The sequence below is a fragment of the Clarias gariepinus genome, chromosome 6 (assembly GCF_024256425.1).
Source record: "Clarias gariepinus isolate MV-2021 ecotype Netherlands chromosome 6, CGAR_prim_01v2, whole genome shotgun sequence".
Taxonomy (NCBI): Eukaryota; Metazoa; Chordata; class Actinopteri; order Siluriformes; family Clariidae; genus Clarias; species Clarias gariepinus.
The window spans coordinates 13,177,719-13,203,259 of NC_071105.1; the positions used below are offsets into that span (position 1 = coordinate 13,177,719).

The 25,541-nt window shown below is 38.6% G+C and overlaps 1 protein-coding gene across 1 annotated transcript; it reads right to left on the reverse strand.

Moving 5' to 3' along the window:
* Window positions 1-384: 384 nt before the first annotated feature.
* sap130a (Sin3A-associated protein a) lies at window positions 385-16,322 on the reverse strand. The gene is made up of 21 exons (XM_053498910.1): window positions 16,274-16,322; window positions 14,656-14,772; window positions 13,186-13,448; window positions 12,876-13,040; window positions 12,661-12,784; window positions 11,745-11,869; window positions 11,160-11,284; window positions 10,920-11,073; window positions 10,578-10,668; window positions 10,391-10,495; window positions 10,008-10,149; window positions 9,763-9,881; window positions 8,680-8,964; window positions 8,392-8,569; window positions 7,469-7,567; window positions 6,930-7,285; window positions 6,336-6,590; window positions 5,986-6,111; window positions 2,787-2,890; window positions 2,074-2,187; window positions 385-1,840 (listed from the first exon to the last, which is right to left on the reverse strand). Exons 2-21 carry the CDS (start codon window positions 14,756-14,758, stop codon window positions 1,682-1,684), a joined length of 3,192 nt encoding a protein of 1,063 aa, XP_053354885.1. The 5' UTR covers window positions 14,759-14,772; window positions 16,274-16,322; the 3' UTR covers window positions 385-1,681.
* Window positions 16,323-25,541: the final 9,219 nt, after the last annotated feature.

The following is a 25,541-nucleotide window of genomic DNA, read 5'->3' on the forward strand; positions in this document are numbered from 1 at the left end:
CTGCAATCTTGACTAACCCTATCTTCAAAGAGCTTGCTTGTGCACAGGGGCTGAAAATCTGTAAAACTACAGCATACAAAACACAACCTATAAAATTGTGCTTTTTCAGCTTTGCAAAATAAAAGTAAGATTGTCAGGTGTTCATAAACTTTTGGCCATATACTATAAAGAAATATATTTTTGGCAAAGAAATCTTGTTTAAGGTTCTCTTCTGGTTATTATGAAAAGCTAATTAAATGATCTTCACACCTGTACCATGTCCATAGGTAAATTCTGATGACCTGAACTTTTTTTTTTTTCACAATAAATGAAAATTACTCATCTTGAAAAAGTAACAAGTGGCATTAAAGAAAGTTTTACCAAAACATAAAAACGCACAGCTAGAACTGTACATAGTTTCTTTTACTGCAATAGCACATAGTATACAGATAACAAAAGAGAAAAACAAAATGTACAAAAGAGTCAAAATTATTTCTTAAACTAAGTTTTAACCACAATGTTTACTTTATATCTGTAAATGAAGAGCCACATTAACAGAGCACAAAACAGTCTCAATAAACACAAAAAAAGGACTTACAGTAAACAGCAAGTCAAATCTTATTTTTTTTACAACTATCATCTTCTGAGGTTGAAAATGTTACACGATCCACACATTCTTATTACACAATTATACTGCTTCTTTCAAGTACATACCCGACCTCTATGTGCCATCCTCAGCTGCTCTTCAGATCTCTTTGCTCAAAGATCAACAAAATAAAGAATAGATAGTGGCAAATGGGGGACAGTGAGAAACGACTACACTGCCGAATATGAAATTTGGGGTATGTTCATTTTTTTTTCTTTTAAGAACTGATCTGAAAATGTTTCCTCAAGTGTGTTCAATGCAAACACAGAATTTCCCCAGCTACACCCAGGATAGAAGGCACTGAAACTCAGGTTGTGTACACACCTTGCTCTAGTGGGTCTGTGTGTGCAGAATACCAAGCTTTATACCTGTACACACTTTCCTTCAGTCGGCTTAGTAAAAGATTAAAATTAAGAGGTACGTAGTCTAAGAGACATGATTTTCACTTTTTACGACATGATGGTGAAAAATCTCCATCAAGCATGTGCAAGTCTCTAAAGATCTCTATGAGCAAAACAATTCTACTTTGACCAAAAAAAAAAAAAAAAAAAAAAAATGCACTGCAACTTAATGTTCATTATAAAAGGCGAAACAAAAAATTCCTTGGGGGAAGGCGAAACAAAAATGTTCGTTGGACCGAAAGGAAAACAAATCCTCAGTAAGCAGCAGCTCCTGTGTAGTTTAATTGGTTGAGACAAGGGGTCCAGATGGATACAGAGGGTTTACAACCTGCTTTCTCTGCTCAAACTGACACAGGTGGAGTGACGTACATTTAGATCCTGTGTGATTGTGCACAGCAAACTGAAAAACAATGACATGGTCCAAACACTGAACCGAAATATACTGCTCAAAAAAAAATTAAGAGAACACTTTAGACCCAGTTTGACTTGAACGCCTCTCATATGTGTATGCATGGTTCGAGTCAAACCGGGACTTAATGTTCCTTTTATTTTTTTGAGGAGCATATTTTTTCGTTCGACCTTAAAGGTTGGGGAGGGGGGGGAGAAAGAGACAGAGAGAGGAAGATGATGGAGAGAGAGATTGCTCCCATCTTGTCTAGGTCCGCTCTTTGCGCTTTAACTTTGAACTCTTCTTGACTGTGCCGTTTTTGTTGAGTAACTTGAGGACTCTGTCTTTATGGTCCAGAACTTTCATCATGGTGTCCCTTGCTTCAGTCACCTGATCCATCACTAGTTTGCAGCGCTGCATGTTACCCTAGAGACAATTCACATCACATATAATGAATATCTGCGTTCATCAAGTGAAGAGTGTGTCTCCTCTTCCACACATAAAGCTTGGAGAAGAGCACTAACTATACCATAGAAATAGCATCTACAATATGCTTGATTTTGTTTTTTTTGTTAACTTTAGTCTGTTTGGCTGACATGTCCAGACTCTAAATCAAGCAGTTGGTAGAAGTTTAATGGTGTTTTATTTCTCCTACTGACCTGGATGAGCTCGTTGATGCGGTGCAGGTCATCGTCAGCTCCTGCTCGTTTCTTTGGGATGAGTCCTTCCTGCAGCGTGGTGAGGCGGCTGTACACGTCGTGCTCCAGGCTTGTCTGCAGTCACACAAGGACAGAAAACGATCCAACAAATGTATGCAAGGGAAATGCCAGGATGAGCTGGTACTATTTCTCTGTGCTTTCCTATAATGTTCAGAATTGTACTTTTAGAAAGTTCCATATCTATTTATTTTATATTTTGCTTCACAACCTTTATACTGTACAATACTTGTATACACATCTGTTGTCTATTTAAGTGTTATGCTGCCCCTGCTGTTATCAACATTACGTTTACTAAAATGTTCCATGTTAATAATTTTGGATAATTCTGGCTGTAATTGTAATTTTAGTAACCTTTTATGTTTTACACTATTATATAGAGCCTGAATTTTGTCTCTGTAATGTACTGCACATGTGTAGGATTACATATGGACTATATTAATCCCACTGCTTACACTGAAAATCGGACAATTTTTTTTTATCCGTCTAAAATATACTTTGACTTTTCAGATTTCCGGAAAACTACATGAAGTTATTTTTCCTATTTATTAGTCATACCTAGAAAGTTTGGCAAATGCACTGGTAAAGAAAACACACTTTCGCTTTTGTCTGCCTAAAGAATGTTAACTGTGGGGGGCATGTTTAAGGTGACTCACCAGCTGCTTAAGCTGCGCAGCACATAAGTGCACCTTCCAGCCCTGTGCCCGGCATGCAACCCCCCTCTGATTAGCCATGTCCTGGAGAGAATTCTTTTTCTCCTCTGTAAAAAGACAGCATGAAACAAGTGGATAAAATAAAATGAAACAAATGAAACAAGTAGCACATAAGTCATATAAAGTATACAACACTGCGTCATGTGTTTTTGAAAATATTAGGCTACTAGTTACATTGGTTTACAGACAGGAAAAAGAAACTAGAAAAAAACGACATTTGAAAATAAAACACTAGGGTCAGGCAACATGACAGAAAGCACAATACAGTGTAACAGGCAGTCGAGTGTGTGAGCTGTCACAGTACGCTAGCAGTCAGGCACATCTGTAAGGCACATGACCTGGCAGAGTGAAACACCCAGCACTGATACTACATTTCACATGATCACTAGTGTGTTAGATACGTCTTTATTTTCTGTAAAGCTGCTGTTGTGACCGTCATTGTTAAGGGGCTACAACAATATTCATTTGTGCCATAGTCTAAAAGAATCTACTGGATGCCACTAAAAATTGATTCTGGTACATGGCCAAAACAGTGGTTTGACCCTATTATACTTTATTTGGTCTTATACTGTGTGACAAAGTGTAGTCTTGTCACCTGACAGCTGCTTGCACTGGTCCATTGCAAAGATCCTCACAATACACAATACCTAATGATTCATGACGGTTGTCATCCCGGTCTGAAAATGGGGTCAAGCTTGCCGAGTTCAGGTTGTATTTTCAGGTTAAGCAGCTTAAAAAGTACAGAAAAGGTAACTACAGACATGGAAAAAGTTTCTGTCGAAATAGTGTCAGCGTCATGTTGTTCCTCTTATGGAAACTATGAATTGTTATTAGTACTACTGCTTACTTAATGTTGAATATTGATACTGTGCAGTACAGAAAAGGGTGGGGAATTTAAGCTAATCAATTTGGTGATGCATTATGATTCTTTTGTTTGACAAGTCATGTTGTCACAGACTCCAATATATCTGTTTTTAAATTTATTTTCATACGTTTGCATTTAAGGTGGTAAAATGTTGCAGTTCCTCTATAATCCTACAGGTGGTGCACAACTATTCACACATTGGCAGGCAGGACAGCATCCTTTGCAGCAGGAGCAAATTATTTGCCAAGTTTGTTTAGAATTGCAAGAAACCCGGAAAAAAAAATGAATAAATCAGAATGCGTGTAAAATTACTACTAGAATTGCAAGGCAAATTGAATTAGCCCCTAAAGACATGATAATATCGATTGGAAGGTCTCTGGTGATTCCCATTTCCACTGTGCACGCACTTACAATATCACATGTATTTAAAACCGCTCACACTGTATAAGGTCCGATTAAGATTTTACCTTTAAATTTACTTGCTTTAAAAACAATTCACAAAATGCTTGGCATAATGGCAAAATTATGTACAGGCAGTACCCGACTAATGAACAAGTTTCGTTCTGGGAATACGTTCGCAAGTCCGATTTGTTCTTAAGTCTGACAAAGTAAGTCTCATATGCCTTTGACACGAAAATCAATCCACTTTCCTAAATCTTCGTCCCCTTTCCCAACACTGCCATGATGTGGCCAAAAACCGTAACAGCGGCTAAGGAAATGAATCTCACATCAAGTGTTGTCCCCGCACCTTTAAATCACAAGAGGAATACTGGATGGCATTTTGTCTCAGAGCTATTTTTCACTATACTGGACTGTGAACTCTGCTTGGTTGAGGATTTTCTGTAATTAGGATTATTCACCTTCAGGACAGCCATTTTCCATCATCGTGTTCCTGGACTGATTTATTAAAACCTATGAGGCCGACCCCCCAGACCAGAGGTGTGGACTCGAGTCAGACTCGAGTCATGAATTTGATGACTTTAGACTCGACTTGACAAAATATAAAAAGACTTGCAACTCGACTTGGACTTTAACATAAATAACTTGGACTTTCACTTGGACTTGCGCCTATTGACTTGTAAAGACTTGCTACTTCCCATAAAAAGCCCAAAGATAAAAAGTATGTTAACACGGTCCGCTCTATCTCTGTTTATGTGTCTGTGCGCGTGTGTGTGTGACAGAGAGCATGCGCGCACTCGGCACGACATCCAATCAAAGTACCGTAGATTATTTTGATTCGACAGCGTCCAACACGTGACAACAACGTGCACGCGCCAGTTCGCGAAATATTACCGAAGGTAGCTTCGTTGGGCTATAAAAAATTGGCTATATGCGCGGACCACTGAGCTTCTACGGAACGCAGTAAAGGCCAAAATTGAAATTGTTAGCGTTTTTTAATCCCCTGACGAACTCTAGCCATCAGGATGTGTTTCCCTTGTTATCTTGGACATATTTAGAATGATGAACCTCGGCTGAGTCACTTGTAGGCTGTAAACATGTCAGTATTTTGTCTGATATTTCATATCAAATATGTCTTTAATGTTATGTGAAGAAAACAACGTTATTGTTTGTATGAAGTAGCCTACTTCATTGAGAATATGTGCTACCATTTTATATTGCTACTAGCATTTACTAACATTTGTATTTTTATGTATCTGAGTAATGTTCTTTCATAAAAAAAGGTTTGTTTAATAAATACAGATCTTACAACCATACATAATCTGTATACATTTTATTTTTCTGCTAAAAAGACTTTAAAAGACTCGAAAGTCAAACCGTAGGACTTTGGACTTGACTTGAGACTTGTTGGCCTTTGACTTGGGACTTGCCTGTCTTGACTCGGGACTTGACTCAGGACTTGAGGGCAATGAATTGAGACTTACTTGTGACTTGCCAAACAATGACTTTGTCCCACCTTTGCCCCAGACACACAAACACACACAAACACACACAAACACACACAAACACACACAAACACACACAAACACACACAAACACACACAATATACCGGACTCGGGACATTTTATTTACTTACACACTGAAAATATTGTTTATAATGGTACATATTGGTATTTGGTGCACTATTTTTTGCACAATAAAATATTAATAAGCTTCTCTCATGATTGAACCGGAAAAGGAACCGTGGGCTGTTCGTATCTGAGGAAATTTCTAACTCGAATGTTCGTAAGTCGGAAACTACCTGTATAAATCACACAACTTAACAACTGTCATTCTTTTCATGAGAACATTACTTAGCCAGCAGCATTCCCACTAACCTTTAACACGGATGTCAGTGTATCTCTGAAAGTGATGGTACGCAGCTTTCCAGGGGTTTCTATAATGACGCAAAAGCGTGAATTGAGGTCTGGGGCGCACAGGCACATACCGTACACCTTCTTCATCTGGAGGACACATTAAACAAAAGGTCAGAATCTCTATTTCTACATAGAATAAATATGCATAGATAATGCTATGAAGGGGAAAAAAGTGTAAAATCTCAATCATTTTTGCAAATTACTTAAAATGGTTAAACTAGGTCATGCTCAAAGGGAACTGATTGTTGTAAAGAAAAAAAATGTGCCTTTATGAGTACTTTGTGGTCTTTTGTCCAGCGAAAGCTACTCACCCACGTATTCCCTAGGAGGTGACTCTGGCCTTTCTGTTTTGCTCCCAGGAGTTCTGCTACTAGCCCTCTCTTCATCAGTGCTGTTGGTCTCCATCATCTCACCCTCCTCGTTGGAGATAACGTGCTGCTGTTTGCGTGGTTTTTTGCGTGGGGAAGCGCCAGGCAGAAGATCTCCAGGCTGTGAGGGCACCGTGAGGCCTGAGGCCTGGGAGGAGAAGACGGAGGCTGGGACCGTCGATGACGCGATGGAAAGAGCTGCAAGAAAATTAGTACATTGATTATATACTCTTTTCATTTTTTTCATCTTAATTTACTTTGCATGTACAATAACGATGATAACATTGTATTTGGATAGGGCTTTTCACTAATTTAAATGCACATTGTACCTATAAACAAAACTACCTAGAAATCCTGTTGAACTAAAACAGGGAAAGAACTATAAAGCTAGCTTTCTGTTTATTTTATGTCTTCTTTAACAGTTACAGACAATTATCTGATAGTATAAAATTTAATATACTATATTAATGACAAAACATGAATTAAAAACAGGTTTAAATACCATTCCAGATTGTCAGAAAAATTAAGTCTATTGACCTGGCTGTGACATGTCCATAGACTCCGCCTCCTGCTTTACTTTGATCTCCGGAAGGGCGGAGCTAAGCGCTGCTGTGCTGCTGGCTGCTGGCTGTGTGGGGGAGGAGACAGCATTGGCCATAGAGGCAGGAACAGGAGGAGTTACGGCCATGGCTGCGGGGAGGGCTGACAGAACTGCTGCGGACTGAGAGGGAGGTGGGGGAATGGGTGGGGCCAGAACAGCAGGAATGGCCTGTGATAGGTGTTGAGCTGGAGCTGAGAGGGGCTGCTGTTCTCCACCGTGAGAGGGCAGGGCCTCCACAGTGGCCATCACCGGAGGCGTCATGGCAACATGAATGTCAGATTTGGGCTTCACGCTAGACGTTTAAAGAAAAAAAAAACAACATTTTTTATATATATATATAATTTTCTACAACTTGTAATGACAGGTATTATGTGATTAATTTAACAGCATTATACTCATAAATGAAAACTTTTGCCAACAATAATTAGTTTGGTCTTCTCTCTAAGTAGGTAAAGCAAGGGTAGGCTGTGCTTACCCTGCTGGTCGTGGGGATCCAGCCAGTCGCACAGCACTATCCACTCTTGCAGAACTAGGCTCGCTCGGCTGAGCTGGGATCAGAGTTTTACGCACAGCTCTGGGAAAACCACCCAAAAAATATTATACCGACACTCCATCTCGTTAAAATGTATGGCTACTGATATAAATTTGGGTCACTGATATAAATTGTCTTATACAAGATCCCTCAGTGGACTACACTAGGTAAACAGAATAAAGTACACTGCATTTGAGCATATTCGGCAGCCTGTATTTAAGTCACAGGAAAGCTTGTAGAAAGTCTTAAAATGTGTGTGTGTGTAATGCCGAACACTGAGCAAAATATACGATAAAACCTAATAGAAGTTTTTTTTTGCATGATTCCACTATTCTAACCAGAATGATTGATACTAATAAACATGTTTAATTAATATCCCACTGATTAGGACTCCCAGGTTACTTTAAGTAAGGAAAACTAAATGATAAAAGTGGGGAAAAGACCAAATATCTAACAGATTATATTATAAGAGCAGACTGTAAGAGCACTTTGTAGGGTGAGTTTTGCTTGCTAGGCTGCTCAGACTCAAAAATTCCCATTTAAGTGGGAATGGAGTTTTGGCTTACAGTGGGATTTGTGAGAATTGTTAAGATTTTGTTATTGTTATGTAAAAAGAATGAAGTTTCTGTTAACCAACAAGTAGACATTGCACTATTATGTAAACTGATATTAACCCAATCGGAATGCAATTCTGATTTCAATTTTAAGATTTTTTGTAATGAGCATGACAGCTCAGGTATTCAACTATTTACGGCTGTCTATTTAGTAGCCGCATGAAAATTAAGACTTTTGTTATAAGTAGAGTGAAATTGATAAAACATAGTCCTGCTGAGAAGATCCTATGGATTTGAGCACGGGCCACTTACCCCTCATTTACAGGTTTCTTGCGGAGGATGCTGGGTCTGGGTGAAGAGACCAGTGTGGGTGCACCTGTGCTCGTCCCCTGGGGGTGAGTCTGAACAACAGTGGTCACTGGTTGCGTAGCGCTGAATGTACTGCCAATTGGGTTGGTCACAAACGCAGTGCTCTCAGCCAGAACTACACCTGTTGAACAAAAGACACCAATTGATTTATTTTTTAAACACAAACTTCTTAAAATTCAAGGAAAGAGCTTAACTATTTCTTCATTCGTTTATTCCATAATTAAATACTACCTGGTGGTTTTGCCTCTGGCTGTGACTGTTGTGTGGCAACTGGTGCCTGCTGAATCCCCTGTGTACTGATTGGTGCGGTGGCATGCAGGCCTTGTACTCCGATTGGTGCAGGCTGAATGCCCTGCGCAGTCATGGAAGCTGGCTGGAGATTTTGAGTACTGATTTGAGCAGACTGGAGGCCGATGCGATCCACAGCCATCAGCTGCATGGGATTTAAATGCACAGTAGTGGCCACACCCACACCAGCCTGAGCAGGAATGGCAGAGCTCTGAGCCTGTGCTGTGACTGGGCAAAAAACATACAATTAACAATTAAATGAATACAAATATGAAAGCTTTTGTAATTAATGGAGGACTAAAAGCATTAATTACTGATCAGGTCAAAAACAGAACTTACAAATGCAATGTAAAAAACAAACTGAAAATGGCTATAAACTATCGCCACACATGCATATATACAGAGGTTGGACAATGAAACTGAAACACTTGGTTTTAGACTACAATAATTCATTAGTATGGTGGAGGGCCTCCTTTTGCGGCCAATACAGCATCAGTTCGTCTTGGGAATACCAGATACAAGTCCTGCACTGTGGCCAGAGGGATTTTGAGACATTCTTCTTGCAGAATAGTGGCCAGGTCACTATGTGATGCTGGTGGAGGAAAAAGTTCCTTGACTCACTTCTCCAAAACACCCCAACGTGGCTCAATAATATTTAGATCTGATGATTGTGCAGGCCATGGGAGATGTTCAACTTCACGTTCATGTTCATCAAACCACTCTGTCACCAGTCTTGCTGTGTGTATTGGTGCATTATCATCCTGATACATGGCACCTCCTTCAGGATACATGGTTTAAACTATTGCATTGTCCTCCAGAATGATTCAAAATGAAAATGATAATTTTGTTTCATCAGACACATGATGTCATTTTAGTTGCATTTGGTTCTTTAAAAAAATCAGATTTCTTTCCGCACACAATTACAAATGTACACTGAATACCCTAAAACCCTTTACAGCATTGGGGGTTGAATAATTTTGAACACAACTGTACATACAACCTTATTTTCTGAGTTACTGCGTTTACCTGGATAGGGTCGAATAGTGGAAACAGAGCTAGTGATCGGTGTATAGGTGTGCGTGAGCGGATAGGCATATGGTGGGTTTGTGGGTAAAAAATACTGGAACTGGACTGGAACGGTGGGTCTATATACAAAGAGAGAGAAAGGTAGAGAGATAACTCAGGGTGTATAAAACAAGTTGTGTGTTTATCAAATCTTAAGACTCTTCAAATACCTAATTAATCAATAAACATTGATCTTTTTTATTCACCTGTTGTCACTGCGGGCCTCCATAGTGACGGGGTTAGGGGATGAGCGATGGCCAGAGATGGGGATCAGGTTTGTTCTTTCCCCGGAATATTCAGGTTGGATCCGAGGGGAAGTGTGTGCAATCGGCTGAGGAACCACTTTAGCTGGATCAAAACACAGGTCATGAGCAAACCTAGCAAAGTTTTTTTTTTCTTCTTTTTTTTAAACACATGGCATTTAAAACCTTTACTGTTGTAAATAATATCTGTATTCTAGGGCATTGCCCTTACATGATTTCCTGTCTGGATCTTTAAAAAAAAAAAAAAAAAAAAAGTAACGTAACTGGTAGAATGTTACGAAAAAGGATATAAACAGTAATAAAGCTGATAAGTGCTGGGTGCTTACCAACAGGAATGGCAGAGCTGGTTACAGCCGTGGCATGAGAAGAGTGGGAAGCCATCGCCATAGTGACAATTGTACTGCTGCTCATCTGGGTGTGAGGTGCAGAACCTTTGGAACACAGGATAGATTTAGTATACACAAGTGGTGATATTTTTGCTCAGTGGTAAATGGTTTAAAAGAAAAGTCGTACCTGTCGTGGTAGTTGATGGGACAGTATTGGTAGCTAAGAGGGGGGCAACAGTTGCCGCAGCAACAGGAGTCACAGTGCTGAAAATAGGCTTCTGGAAACAACAATGTACTCACATTAGAGTCCTTATAATAAAAAAAAAATTTAAAACCTAGTTAGCACTTTTTAGGCTACAAATTCCTTGCATTTTCAAACAAATCAGCTTTACTGCTTCATAAAAATATAATTTTTGAGAACTCAATGTTAAAGTAAGGTACATCATCAAGAATATGTTACTGTTATTTTCAGACAAACATGGCTGGTTGTGTTCATGTCGCCAGATCTGATGTTAAGAATGGGCCTTGCCTGGGCCATCGTGTGTGCTGGTTGGGTTTTTTGAGCTCCCATTCCTGGATGGGAAGGCAGGGTGATGCGTGTGGCTGTATCTCTCGGTGTCGGAGGCCTCTGGATACTGATGGTGGCAGAAGGGATTGGAGGGTGGATTGTAAGCCCTGCGCGCCTGAAAAAGCAACAGTATATCACTAAGATGTTATGGCCATTTTCCACTTTAGCATGTACTTTTGAAAGGATTAAATAGCAACTAACCCATGCACTATCTCTGCAGTGTGTGTAACAGGAGGGCTAATAACAGGAGACTGAGTTCTGGCTGTTGAAATGGGGGCTACCACAGTGGACAGCACAGCAGTGGAGGTGGTGACTGCAGGGCGAGACTGTAAAACATTTGCAGTTGTAAAATTACCATCGGTATACAGGTTTCCGGTTCGGTAATCCGTAGAAGTCGTTTATGTACAGAACACAATGCCTCAGAAAATCCGATCTGTCCGTTTACACGACAATCACATTAGCACATATCTGATTTATTTCCACATATGAAGGAGGCCTGAAACCGATCTCGAAATATCGGAATGCATGCGTTTTTCCCCCATTTACATGGACATAGAACATATTCGATATGTGCGACATATAAGCAAAAAATCGGAATTGGGTCACATTTAACAATGACAGTGTAAACGTAGCTATAGACATAAAAGTAAACTGATTAAGACTAATTTAACTGGATAAATTAGTTTGATAAAGATGAATGTAGCCATGGGCACTGAACAGTGAGTAAGAGTAGAAAGTGAGTGTGCTGATACGGTTCTGAGCAGAATATTGGAGCAGGAGGCATACCGGAATAGACTGATGGATGATGTGCTGTAAAGCTGCAGGCTGACCAGGTGCTGTGTTTGCACCACAAGCGGGTCTCAGAACAGTAGGACCTTTAGTGCTCGACATCACAGCTGCAGCAGCTGCACCTAAAAAAGATTTTTTTAGAGTTAAAGTTGCGTCCCTTAAGAAAATAAAATTTAGTTTAGGATTTCTGAGAATTAAATAATTTTCATTATAAGGTACTTAAAAACGAGTAAAGCTTTTACCTTCACTACTGAAAGTTCATGCAAATGCTTTGATCAAATTAGTGCCAAAAATTAAAATTTTCTCCAGTTAACATATAGTTTTACTTGTATTTAATGACACACAATGCCACATTAAGCAATATTTTGAAAATTAATTAATCTATCGATTATTGAAAGGATTAGTCAGATTAGAAATTACTCAATAGGTCTCATTTAGTTATCAGCTTTTAATTTAGCATCAGGATTTTTTGTGCATGTGATAACTAAATCAAAATAATGAATACTTATTAAGATGTATTGTGCTGTGAGCTGAAAAAAGTACATATCACAACAGCATCAGAGAGAATGCATATGCAAAGCTCAAAAGCCATCAATAAGGCATGTGTGCGGAGAGAGAGAAATTCACTTAATTTTATATTAGAAATAGTCACTAATTTTCCACATTCTCTTCGGGTGTTAATTTTTTCCTAATTCCCAAGTCCTTCACAACAAAGCAATGCTTGCTGATGTCCCCTCCAGTACAAAGTCTTTCCCTCTGATTCTAGCGGCTGTTTTGCATGAGGTACGAGTGACATTTTCCCTCCTTTTACTTTCCCTCACTTTTTGCTCATGAAGGTGTGTGCCTTGTTAGTCAACAACACTGCAAGTAATCGTTGCACCTCTAAAGTGTAAACCCCTGTATGTGAGCTAACCTCTGGGCAGGTGAGAAGTGAATGTGTGAGGTGGAGCGGTTGGAGAGCTGATTTGCAGGGCAGGTGTGTTCCCCCTGATAATCTGCAGGTTGGCTGCCATTAAGTGATGCAGATTACTCTGTCCCTGCAGGACAACAAAATAAGAACATTTATTATCTCGACTTTTAAACAGAAATTCCCCAGAGCTGGACAAACACAGAGTGTATTGGGCCTACCTGCTGACCGCTGATGGTTGCCACTGGGATGGAGGCTGAAGGCATATTGCTTTCCAGGGTAACTGTAATATGACCAGGCACCTTTGCTGGGCCAGAAAGGTGCCCCGGACTAGCTGCTGGAGCTGGGGCAATAAGTCGACTGGGCATAGCAGACTTTAGGCCAGCCTGTAGAAAGAAACAATAAAAACAAATCCATTCCAGTTATTCAGTATAAATGCTTAACTTACTGTTACTATTTACAAAAAAAAAAAACTTTAAAGTTTTCTGCCTAAATAATATACTTTAGCTGCACTTTATGAGTTACTGGTACCTTGATTGCTCCTTCAGTGAAAGCAGGCGGCTGTCCGGGAGTGAGATGAGCTGGTGGCGCAGCTACAGTGACTGTGGTGTTCGGCTGGATAGACACATGCTGTGCCAGAGCCGACGTCTGGCTCAAAGTCTGCACTTGAGGATATGGTCTAACTACCACAGTCTCCTGCTTATCCTCACGAAACTGCAAGGCTGCTCCAGTCATACTGCCACCAGGGATAGAGTCCTGAGGGTGGTCTGCTTCTCTGCCGCTTTCCTCTCCACCTACAGGAAGTCAACAATGAGTTTAGTAAATTCAAATGTGCAATTTCTACACTACTACTATACATGATGATCGGTTCATTTCTTGAGAATATCAAAAGATTTAACATGAAAATTTGCAATCCATAAAACACGCCCTGTTGCATTTATTTCCTGTGCACCCGGGCAGCTGCTGTGCAGGGAAAATGTCCACGTGTTTGAAACCGATAACTGTGGATGTTTGCATACTTTGGTTTTAAACAAAGTGATACAAGTAAACCAACAGCAAAAGAAAATCATGACATGAAAAGTGTGATAAGCTAAATATTTCACAAGAAGTATGCGTACATAATGGGAAATACCAGCTAGCCTACAATGGCAGAGTTGTTCTGATTTGACAGTTTCATCATGTTTATAAAATTAATATTTTCTGTAATAAATTATTATGCAAGATTTTTTTTTAAGTGTACTTGTGTGTACCATACTCCAGGTGTATTAATAGTGTATGGAGCTGGAATTGATTTTAAGGAAACTCAAGTGCAAGAAGTGGCTTACTGTTTGGTTAAAATTATTATTAATTGACCACTGATTGATATTAATCAGCGATTGGTTTAATCTTATTCATCCAACATATCTAAATAGTGTGATGCAACAGCAACACTTGGGACCCAGAGCTCAACAAAGGAACCAATAGAGGGCTACATGCAGAACTACAGATAATGCCAAGAGCAAAGAAAATAGTACAACATATACAATAATATAGCTTCATATAACTGCTTAAATAACTGAATTTAGTTTTAAATCAGCCTATAGTTGTATACTATTTTAAGCTTGAATATAAAATACTTCCCAGGTAAATATTTTCAGGTTGAAAGTGCCTTTACCATGTAGGTCAAATCCTAAAACACAGCATGTATGAATGTATGGATTTATGCATGTATATACTAAAGCTCTCAATATCATCGCTTTAACGCATGTGATTAATCTAGATATTTTATACAGTTTATGATTACGATTAACTAGATTTTTTTTTTATCATTTAACATCACTACTATGTACACAAATACATATACAACAACTACACATGGTGTAACATTACAGAATGCATGACATTTGAGGGTGAATGTGCATTAGCGCAGACTACATGTGCACATGTAATTAAAAACATTAATGTGCAGCTAATAAAAACATTTAAAACTATATCTGAAATGTACTGGAGATGAACAGCTACCTGTTTGGACTCCTGAAATGACAGCGCTGTTGCCAGTAGATGCTGGGCCTTGTCCCACTCCTACTGGAGGTAAGGGAGCCCGAGGAAACTGCTGAGAACTCATTTTACCTCAACGACCTACAAGAAGTAAAGAACTAATTAGAGAAGGACTTTAAATTAGAACAATATAAATATCACAGCTCTTCCTATGTGTGAAACCCTGCTGCGCTTATTATACAGTATTATACAGTTATACTGCAGTAGGTTAGTGTCCTGAGAAATCAATAAAAAAAAAAAATAAAATAAAAACACTGCCTCTGGGATCAACTGATTGTCTACAATATTAAGCCACCAGTATGTTTCCACTATGTTTTTTGTTGTTGTTGTTTTTTCGGGCAGTGCATAAACCTTCCAAACACACACACAAAAAAACTAATTTCTTCGTCTACTAATTAACCTTATCTGATACAGGGTGCTGTTTTTTCCCCCCTTACCGGGGAAAAAAGCATTTCACTGTGCTGTAAGTTACATGTGACAAATAACTGAATCTTAATCTTTCTAGGAGGGAAATGCTACTAATTCCATGAAGAGTGAATGTAGAGTCTGCAAAGGCTGTAAAACATCTGACCAATCATGGACGAGACTGAATTCTTGTAACCAATCATAACATAGAAGGCGGGATTATCGGGGGGGGGGGGAATGGGAAGCCTATAACCTAACTTTAAAGTTTGAGAGAATGAGTTACTTGTGTTATATTTCCCGTAGATTATCGATTGAAGAAAGGCTGTCCGCGCAAATGCAGAGAATTTATCCCTACTTTCGGATTCGACGAGTCTTAATTTAAACGAGTCCTGCGTGCTGCTACTATAACGCATGAAAGCAAAGCTCGGCTTGCAGCAGCGAATGCACGCGCACACATACACGCGCGCACACAGAGCACAACACCACCACATCCGCAGCTTCCGAGCTAGTTAACTAACACCAGCTAACCTAAAACTATAAGCAATATAAGGGTAAACAGTAGCAACATGAACAGATCACACACACACACTCAGTATCAGCGCTTTACACGACAAATATTTATGTTCCTGAAGAGAAACATCCAGCTCTCTAGCTAATTCAGAACTAGCATACAGCTAATCACCGGGTAACTTCACCTGCGTTTTTCGTTTCAAACAAACAGCTAGGAGAATTCCAGCTAAAGTACATGCTTGTCAAAAAACACAACCGACAAAAAAGTAATAAATAAACACCTGGAATACACGGCCAGGTTAGAGGCGGCGTCAGAAAGACACGGGATAGCAATGCTAACTAATCACAAACTTATAAGAAACCCACACACTTTATTAAATCCTGACCCATAAAAAACTTATAGATCATGAACTTCTGGGACAAATCTTGTATTTCTCGCCGACCTTATGCGAACAAGACAAACCCTGCTGTAATCTAACATTCACTGGCTAACTTAGCTTGCTAGCTAGCAAACAAATAATCGCTGCAGCCAGTGATAAGGGTTTTATAGTGTCGTATTTTATATCCAACAGAATTTTATATCATGCAACACAATCGTGTATTTTCCTACAAATTTCATAAGTAAGAGAACACAAATTATTAGATATAATTTTTAAAAATACGCTACCGTGAGTCCGTCATTTAGTCCTGCTTCATAACTACGGGGTGAAATTAGCAGCAATCCACATGAATGGAGATGGACGCAGTAAAACTGCCTTTTACAATAAAAGTCCTGTTTGTACGCATACCGACAGTTAATTTAATTATTTACCGTCTCATCGATTACATTTTCTTTTGTTATAAAATTAGAAGTGTTTTTTCCCCATTATTAATTATGTCTCTATTACATTATATGTGCACTAATTAAAATATTATTATCATTTGATCTTGTTATTTATGGTTATGCTGAAGGTTCCTTGTATGTATGCAAAAGGCCATAGTCTTACAATATATATAACAAACCATATATAACAGTGCTGGTTTTTACAAATTGCTACTTAATTGTCTAAAATTGTAACACTTATTAAGACTTATATTCCATCCTTCCATCTAGGAACCTCGGTAGTCAAATTTTTTGCATGTTCTCCTCGTGCTTGGTAGGTTTCCTCTAGGTACTCCAGTTTCCTCCCACAATCTAAAGACATGCAGATCAGACTAACTGGTGTTCCCAAATTGCCCGTAGTGGTGTGAATGTGTGTGTGAATGTTGACTAGAGGTCCTACTGTAAAAATGGGAAGAAATACAATGGTAATCACCACCGGCCTTCACATCCTTAAACACTTTCTTGTGTAATTTAGTTTTAATTTTAATCTGGACTTAATATTCTTCTGCACCTCGTTGCTTGTATGTGTAATATGTGAACTGGCTGCTGTAAGCATTACAATATCCCTTTGGGATTAATAAAGTAATCTATCTATCTATCTATCTATCTATCTATCTATCTGCAGTGGCCTAATTTCTTTAAAAATAGATTTTTAATTTATATAAATATGTCACTTAAATGGTTGAGGTAATGGAAGCAGGTTTTAACAGCTTTTGTTCCTCTAAGAAATAAAATCATCATTTAAAAATCTCTATCTATCTATCTATCTATCTATCTATCTATCTATCTATCTATCTATCTATCTATCTATCTATCTACCTACCTACCTACCTACCTACCTACCTACCTATCTATCTATCTATCTATCTTGTACTGTACACATTCCACTATGCTAAATGTAACTTTAAATAGATAAACCCATGGCATGTTCATTAAGAAGAATGTAAAGACATTTCCCCATTCCCACACTGATTATGCTTCCATAACAGAGTTATAATAGTGTTTTGTTTGTCGGGAACATGCATACATTTATAACAATCTAAAAACAAGCACATGGTGAAGGGAGAATGATTTGTGATTTAATCTAATGTAGATGTGAATGACTCAATAAACGTTTCCTGGTTTGTGCCACTAGGTGGCAGAGAAAGAGTAAAGGTCAGTTCAGAGAATTCCTGGTAATGCACAAGTACTAAAGAGCAGTTCATTCAGAGTTTATTTAAATCAGTCCTACACTCAAGTGAGCAAACACTATGTTGAAGTCCATTAAACATACAGTGTGTGTGTGTGTGTGTGTGTGTGTGTTTGTTTGTTCATTTAACAGTTTACAGGTGACATTGTTTAACAGGATCTCTTTATTTTTCTCAATTTTAATTTTATGTGTAATCTGCAGTAATGCTGATTTTATGATGACCTTTTAAGCTTAAGGTTAATTGTTATGACTCATGGAATCTGCTTATAATCAGATCATAGGTTAAGTTTTACACAGATCCCTTACATCAGTTAAGCACACAGCAATCCCAAACCAGCAGAATTAGTGTACATATTTATTAATATAAATAGATAATATGTTTTATGTGTATATTTAACATATCCAACATTTTAAGAACTATTAGTTATAATTAAGAACAAGTAAAGATATGTTGAATAAATTAAGTTATTTACAATTATAATTTAACTGTTATATATTATTATTATATTTATTTATTATATTAACTATTTCTAGGCATATAAACTAATTGTCTTTTTCTATTAAAAGAAAATTTATCTTCTTTTGGAAAATAAATGCTCCAAAAACTAAAATCTAGAAATCGGTGGTGTAGTGGTGCAGGGTTAAGAGGTTTGGTTCCCACCTCAGGTCTGCATGCGTGGTGTTTGCATGTGCTTGGTGGGTTTCCTCAGCATACTCTGGTTTCCTCCCACAGTCCAAACTGCCCATATTGTGTGTGTGAATGTGTGTCCTCTGATGGATTGGAACCTATTCCAGGGTGTACAATGCATCATGCCCAAAGTCTCGCGGGACATGCTCCGGGCCCCCTGACCCTATACAGAATAAGTGGTATAGACAATGAATGAATTAAGAAATAAGCTTATTGATCTGTGTGTGAACAAAAACGATTAGACTGTCCCTAAGTAACTCACTATATCATACAGCACATGTGTCTGTTGCCTAATTTGTCCAGATTTCTATATTTATTCCACTGACATAAAACAGTTAATGATGAAGATTTAGGTTGGATTTCACTGTTTCTAAACCAGAGATTGTTGAGGGACTGTGTTCTTCCTCTTTTAATCTCATGTGACATTGTTTCCCTTTTTCCCCTTACTTTTTTTAGATTGCTGTAACATACTTCCGCATTCCACAGCACACTGTAACAGACACAAAGCCTGAGTACTTCCTGTATAACTGCACAGCCAAGGCACTATTTGTATCTGTATAATATAAACTAGGTTTCTTGTCTCATTCTGTATTTAAGAAACGAGGACATAAGAGACACTGGCTGTTGGAGCTAGGGCAAATCATTTCATTTCAGGTCAATAATAAAAAAAATGACATGAAACATAAGGACAAATCAGACTTCAAAGTGAGTTGTGATGTTATAAATCATTACCCTTCTAGAATGGTATGTCATACAACAGTACAACAGATGATCACAGAACAGTCTTTATGGTTATAGGAGCACTTCCTAGCTACATGCCTAAAGGTGATATTAACCACTAAACAAGGGCAATAAACTGGTTTTGGGAGGCATAAATCTTTTGGTTATCAATGTGAGACTATAAACAGTGGTAGAATGAGGATCACAAAAAAAACACACAGAAAGCTCTGGATAGAGGATAAGGAATAGAGGTTCAGGAGCCTCTGTAAAGTAAGAGGAGCTTCAGCAGTAAAAGTATGTCATGATCTTGCACTGGTATCACATCATTCAGGAGGAACATACATACAGTTATAATAATGATTAAGATGTCCATGTAACTACTATAACACACATTATATTATGAAACCAACTCTACAAATTGACTTGGTGTTATTGTGCCCTGACCCTGAAAGGTCTCAGGTTCCATGGCAAGAAACCATTTCTCAAAATATCACTTAGGGCGATGGTCCATGGAAATTGGGATCAGGAGAGCAAATGTTTCAGGGCCTCCTGTCTCGCTCCAATCCAGCTCACATTCCAGGGGCCTCCACTAATATTTACATAAGGCATTCCCTTATATTTGCCCCACAAAGTCAGTAGCATTTCTCTTTCAACAAGGGGCGTTTAAGTGAAACTGGGACTTGTGATTACATTTTTTGTGAATAAGGGTGTAAAAATGTAGAAATCTTGCAGAAGAGATGCAACTGTCTTTGGGAATTATACACTCGAACATTCATGAACACCACTTGCCCGCTTATTGCCACATCCCCCAGACTGTAATGACCTTACAAGCAATTTCTAAATTTTTTCGCCATTAAAGGAGTTCCTGGGAGGCCAGAGTTTCAGATGTAAAGCAGGCAAGTGATCATAGCTCCGGCATCCAGAGAAAACTTCTACCTTGACGGTATCCAATTGCAAGCAAGACCTTCCGCCAGATTTAGCAAACTAGGTTCATGTTAATGTTAACGTTAATGTAGAGATTCAACATGTCACATGAGAGATGTGGAACTAAATTCTGAAATAGGATTTAGAACTTAATTTATTACTGTTTATTTATTCCCAGGGGAAATTAAGTGTTGTGTCATCCTTGCAAGTAGAGAGTGTGAACAAAATATACCCATAATGGTTATTCATTAGGACAGCCATCATTTTTTAGTACTCATTATGTCATGTCTATAACAGATTGTGTGCTATCAACTCAACACTAGAAAACTCAAAACTCTAGGTCATCTTATATTATGTTAAAATTCATATTATTTCATATTGTTCTGCTACAGGTGAAAATCATATACGCTTCTCTGTAAACAGTTGGAAGAACCCAGAGGGAGTGGAGGGGCCATGATGCCAGGTGCATGACAGACCATTTTGGACCTGAAAAGACTTTAAGGCCTGACAGCAATGTCAGAGCTTCAGCATCAGGTTGCTTTCACATTTCATTGGGGCCATTACATCATCTGGATATCAGGGTAAGTTGGCAACCCCTGGGGTGATGTGTGATCCTAGAAGTTGTAACTATTTTTCCAGGGCACCAGTGAGTTATTTATAGGGAGGGGTTAGTCACAATCCTTCGCCCCTATCTGCTGAGAAAGGGGCTTCTGCACGATGCATGCACGTGTGCTTTGAGGCTACATCTGAATCAGTCTTTACCATAGGTGTAAAAAGAAAAAATCAGCATCGTATAACAATCATGGACTGAGTACATTGTGGCATCAGGCATTTAATAGCTTATTTCTCTAAACATACTTTGCAATGCAAAGAAACTCCAAACAGGAAAGTTAAACATTCTTTACAATGAGGCAAGGTTTGCATGCTTAAATTTATGATCATATGTTTAAAAACAATTCACAATTTCATCAGTTGTGACTAAGGGGAGATGTAATTAAATAAACTAGAAAAAAAATCTTCTTCCATACCAAAATGACTTCTTTTTGACCGTTTCTCTAAAAAAAAAAAGTCAACCTTCACCTTTATGACTGTACAAAGCAAACAGAGCAATAAGACAGCTTTGATGAACGGCATATTTACCTGAAGGAATGCTCATTTGCCCTACAGTCTCAGACAGCAATTTATCTATGAATGAATTACTTTGCAGTCTGGAGAGTGGGAGCTTTGCTTGAACATTAAGTGTTTTGCGCAACGCCATGCTACATGTCGGAATTCCTGGCAGCTCCACTGGGAGAAATCATCAAACCAGAGTGTCAACAATGGTTAAAAGATCTGACACCATGCTGTCAATGTAAATGATAAAAGCAAGACATCAATGTGCAGGTGCTCGACAGACAAAGGAGGAGGACGAGTTGCTTTGCTCGGTGCTTTGAGGATTTGCTGAGTTTACAGCTTGTTATCCCAAGGCTATGAGATATTTATGTTTCCCACAACTTAAAAAAAAAAAATCCATAAAATATAATTTCGTAAGTTCTAACATGGTTTAAATGGCACATTCTTTTCTTACTGACTTATACAATCTTTCTGTTTCTGCTTAGTTATTGTCAAAAACACATGGCATACGTAAAAAAAAAATTAAATAAAGTAAAATAAGAATACCTCATGGATTGGCAACCTCATGGGTTTACTGATTAGCACAGTTGCCTTGCACCTCCACGGTCCAGGTTTGACTCCCGCCTCTGCATGCATTGAGTTTACATTTTCTTTCTGTGCTTGGTGGGTTTCCTTTAGGTAGACAGATTAGACTAAGTGGTGTTCCAAAATTGTGTGTGTGTGCCCTGCAATAGATTGGCACCCTGTCCAGGGTGTACCCTGCCTCGTGCCCTAAGTCTCTTGGGATAGGCTCCAGGCCGTTGCCTGCTTTTTTTTTATTTTGTGTGCTATATTTTGAATCAGAGTTCCAGTATTTAAACTATACTAGAACACCTAGGGGCAGCCAAGTAGCAAAAACATGTCTTTGTCTCGGGTTAGGAATGGCAGCTAAGCCTGTGGGAAATACATTGTCCCATGATGTTTTGTGCAAAAGTAAAAAAAGACAATCATTTTGTTAAACATTCTTCATGACTATTCATAAAGGTGTACCAACTTGACACAATATTTAGTGGACATACTCATTAGAATAAAATGATTAGCATGCAGCTCACTGGCGCTGATTCACCTATGTCTTTTAAAGTCGTCCTTGGGCCAAGCAAATCAAGAAAGTGTGCTATGGGATATGAATAGTTACACTGAAACACTGAATCTACAGTAATAAACTTGCATATATTGCATAAAAATTTGCTGTATAATCACAAGAATGCAGTCTCTGTGGACAAAGAGTGTATGTTTCTTCCGACACGAAGGTACTTCAACCTTTTCAGACAATGACCACTGATTTTGAAGATATGTTTTTTTCTGTCTGAAAGTAACAGATCTAACTTTGGAATTTAAACAATATTTTTAAGCGATAAAGTTGTAATCTTTCACAGGAAAAAAAAAAAACATTCCATCCGAGACCAGCTATGATGACAATGTAACCTTTATGTGCTGTAAAATATTTCAGATTCTCCAAAGGGTTCAGGAAGTTTAAGGTGTGCTTGGCTGGAAGACACATAAATATCCATCAGCATCTGGAGAGGTTCTTTGCACCGCAAGTAAAATTCACGTGCACATAGTGTTCATGCCTCTGTCCCACACATGGGCCTTGGTCCATATGAGGTCTGCATTTTTCTCTTAAAGGCACAGCACTGATGCTATATGAATGCTGCCTCTTCTGTCTCTCAACCATACTCTATTTCCAAGCGCAAAAAGTGTGACCGCAAACCCTAAATATGTGGCAGCATGCCTTTTCTCACCTGTCAGTCTGTGACTCTTGTGAGAGAGACATAGGGAACATTCCTTATATCTGTGCTCATAAAATATATGGTGCAAATGAATGAGTCTCAGAAAAGAAACATGACTTTATTAGTCGATATATAGATATTTGGATCACATAATAGGGTATTATTGGCTTTTCTGATGGCAGAATGTCGTGTTATACACACACAGACATACACATATATGTATATATATTGGGCATGTGGCAGGGTACAGGGACAGGGTGTCAATCCATTGCAGGGCACACGCACATACATACACTCACACGCACATTCTCACACTACATGCAATTTGGGTACGCCAATTAGCCGAATCTGCATGTCTTTGGACTGTGGAAGGAAACTGGAGCACATGGAGGAAACCTACCAAACACGGGGAGAACATGCAAACTCCATACACACAGAGGATGGAATCAAACCTGGCCGGGAAACAAACCTCAACCCTAGAGGTGCAAGGCAATCTTAGTGCTAAGCACTAAGCCACTGTGTCGCTACCCCATGAGGTGTTCTCTTTTTAACTCATACCATGTGTTTTTGGCAATAACCAAGCAAAAACAGAAAAGATTTGTGGACACACGTGACCCTTCTTTAAACGGTTACGACAAAACTGGAAGCACAAAATTGCATTAAGGTTTTCCTTCACTGGAGCCAAGAAGCCTAACGCGAAGAATAACATTGGGAGAATAACACAATGCAAGCTTTATAAAGACATGGTTACCCAAGGAACACGATTGGCCTGCACAAACTCCTGACCTCCAACACATTGAACACCTTTGGGATGAACTGGACCACCAACAGACATCACTGCCTGACCTCACTAATGCTGCTGTGGGTGAATGAACACAAATCCCCAAAGCCCAACTTCAAAATCTATTGGAAAGTCTTTCAAGAAGAGTAGATGTTTTTATAACAGGAAAGGGGGACTAAATCTGGACTGGGATATTCATCATGGAGGATGGATGGTTGGTCAGTAGCCCTCAAACATAGGCTTATTTATATAATTTATATACATAGGTCTGTGTGGGTAGACGCAGTGGTAGCACTCATGATTACCACTGGGTAATCACGCAACACCTACGACAGCGCTGCTAGGTCATTAGAAAACTGCAGATTATTCCCATTGTCCATCAGTTAGGCCAATCTCCAGTTGCAACACTGCAATGCTTAAGAACTGGCTATAAAAAGGGTCATTATGGCATAAAAACTCTGTAATCTATAACTATACAACTTTATGTTGGATCAACAAGCTAGAAGTGCTTTATAAATCAGATACGTATACATAGTGTATAAAACCCCAGAAACATTTTTACACCTAGTACACTTGTATTGCCACATACCCTACCATGTTAGTCACAATATCTGGTCAGTAGTAGTTCTAATGTGGTCCATTTCTATAAACTGTATAATAAACCTGTATAGTAAATGTGCATGATAAAATAGCAAATGAAAGTGATTTACATTAGGTATTAAGTATAAAAAAAAGTTTTCTATCTGAGATTTTCTAGTCATCTCATGCCAATGTTGAAGAGTCAGCATTACAGAAAAGTGAGAAGAGAATGTCAATAATGCTAATATAAGGGTGTTCGAATATATATATATATATATATATATATATATATATATATATATATATATATATATATAAACCACTGGAGTAGCCCCGATTTTGTGCTTCTGTTTTTCATTGCATCACCAGTACATGACAGTGAGTCATGATTTAGCTTGGGCACATGGTGGGAAATTTAAGACACCAACAGTGGTGGTCAAAAGTGATAAGATGAAAGTGAAAATCAATGTTGTATAGACATCCCCAAATAAAAAAAAGAAGAAGAATCAGGATAATAAGAATGAGTTGTTATTTTATGCAATTAATTTACTATACAACAATCAATATTTACTATAAAGCCCTATGAAAACCAGTAGAATCGAGCTGGGCATAGAGTCAAAAAGACGTCTGCAGTACTCCGGTGTCACTCGCTCAGTCCATGCCTGCTTGATTGTTTCCTTAACATTGTGTGCAGAAGATGGTTTCGTGAAAAAAAGGGGAATTTTTCAGCGGGAGCAGGAAGAGGAGGAGGGGGCAGATGCATTCCATGCGCAGACCAAGCAGGAAGTTTTGGAATCTCCATAGCAATCAAAGGAAAACAAAGGATTTCACTGAGCTATTTTGCCAAATATTTCTGGCAGAAATCTTGGACAAAATGTATGTGGTCAAATGCGGTCAAATGTATGCAAAGGTCAATGTCTCAAGCCAGGGTTCTGCTTGTTTCAGTGTGTTTTGGGCCATTTAGGCTAATGTAGTAAAACAATGCTAAACAACTCATTAATTTAGTTTTTTTTTTTACCGCACTTAAAGAGGGAAAGTACAATGTTTCACACAATGCTTATTACCAGATTCCTTCTGACAGAATGATAGTTCAAATTAACATTCTTTTCAGCGGGAGCTCTTTCTAAGAGCCTTTCAACGCTGAGCTCTTTCAGTGTAAACAAAGGCCATTTCTCTTTAATTACTGTAGAACCGATTCTGCGATTTGTTTTTCCCTTGAAAACTACGCACATTATTGGTATGCATCTGGTGTGTATCAATTCTTCAGACATTTAAAGTAAAAACCAGCAAAGGATTACACAAAATTTTTA